This window comes from Aplysia californica, unplaced genomic scaffold (assembly GCF_000002075.1).
Source record: "Aplysia californica isolate F4 #8 unplaced genomic scaffold, AplCal3.0 scaffold01154, whole genome shotgun sequence".
NCBI lineage: Eukaryota > Metazoa > Mollusca > Gastropoda > Aplysiida > Aplysiidae > Aplysia > Aplysia californica.
The window spans coordinates 97,964-99,484 of NW_004798424.1; the positions used below are offsets into that span (position 1 = coordinate 97,964).

Here is a 1,521-nt window from a genome sequence, read left to right on the forward strand (position 1 = left end):
AAACAAACAAACAAACAAACAAACAAACAAAAACAAAACCCAAACGTAAGCAAACAAATGGTCGCTTTTAAGCACAAGGGGTCTATCCCGAAAAATGCTGTTTTGAGAAAATCGACGATAAAGTTTTTGCCCCATGTTCAGTTTCTTTAAAAGACAAAAAAGAGTTTCCTCTATAATTATAACCAAACAAATATGCACACCAATGAAACCAAATTTCTCCTATTGGTAGGGCAATGTCCACTCTTGGAGTAAGGTCAAGATTTCTGGAAACACCCGGACTCTGGGGTAGCCCGCTTGTCCTTAAAAGTGACCAAAAGTGATATATTCTAGCTGATATAATGATATATTAAATAATATTACTCCCTCGTCTCCCCCCTCTCCCCCCCCCCCAGGTGCTGCTCTGTGCGGTGGTGTACGTGACGTACCGGCCCACGGCAAGGCGCAGACAACCTGTGGCGACCGTCAAGCTGGTGGAGCTCTCATGTGACCTCACCCTGCCCGGCCTGGTTTCCTTCCTGGCCTACAACCTCGTGCTGGTCTCCCTTTGCTCCGTGTTCGCCTTCAAAACGCGCCAACTCCCAGACAACTTCAACGAGTCCCGCTTCACGTCCATGTGCGTGTCCACAACCCTGGTTATATGGCTGGCCTTTATGCCGACGTACTTCACAGCCTCTAGGGAGTTTGTGCGTGTGTTGTTACTATCTTTAGCCCTGCTGTTAAATCATAGCGTGGCGCTGATCTTTCTGTTTGTGCCCAAGATCTATGCGGCGCTCTACGTGCCCGTTGACACTTTTGTCGTCAGCCGTTTTCAGAGTACGGCTAACTCCGCCCCGTCTGATGGTCCGAGGCCGTTGCCTAGTAACAGGGTGGCACCGATGTGGCATTCGGGTTGTAATCAGCCGCCAGCCCAGGTGGAAACCACGTGACAAGACAGTGCATCTAGAGAGAGAGAGAGAGAGAGAGAGAGAGAGCGAGTAGTATAGTATGGTATAGAGAAGCTCATCAATAAAATAACTATCACTTAATGCAGAGTAAAAGCACGACTGGTGGACACGCATAGTCAAGTAAAAAAAAAAGCATGAGTGCCCCTTCCAGCTACCTGCAAATAGTTCTTTAGACTCTTTTTTTAAAATGAGGGCGTTTTATGCCCACATCAACACAATTTAGATCATTCAGAAGGGGAAACCGAGCTTGCTTGTCCAGGCGACCCCAGCCTAAGAGGCATACAACATCCTAGCAGAAAGGTCAAGACACTAGATAAACATATTCTCCCCATTCGGGATTCGAACTCGTGTCTTCTCCGTGCGACAGCGAAGCGCCCAACCGCCTCACCACACACTCCGTTATAGACTATGAAAAAGAGTACGATTTTTGGGGGGTAAGTGTTTTACGGCGCTCGCAACTGCACAGGGTCAAATGAGTGCGGGGGGACATATTAAACTTTTTCGTGTCCTTGCCATCATCTTCCACCAGAAAAAGAATCGAGTTGCCCTCTGCCCCCCCTCTCACGTAAACTCATCT

The 1,521-nt window shown here is 47.9% G+C and overlaps 1 protein-coding gene across 1 annotated transcript in view; it reads left to right on the top strand.

Moving 5' to 3' along the window:
• The window catches only part of LOC101861924 (metabotropic glutamate receptor 5-like), a 5,920-nt gene extending 4,994 nt beyond the window's left edge, over positions 1-926 (top strand). Inside the window, exon 2 of the mRNA XM_005111956.3 lies at positions 393-926. Coding sequence (XP_005112013.3) covers positions 393-926 — 534 coding nt within the window. The remainder of the gene's footprint in view (positions 1-392) is intronic.
• The last annotated feature ends 595 nt before the right edge of the window (positions 927-1,521 follow it).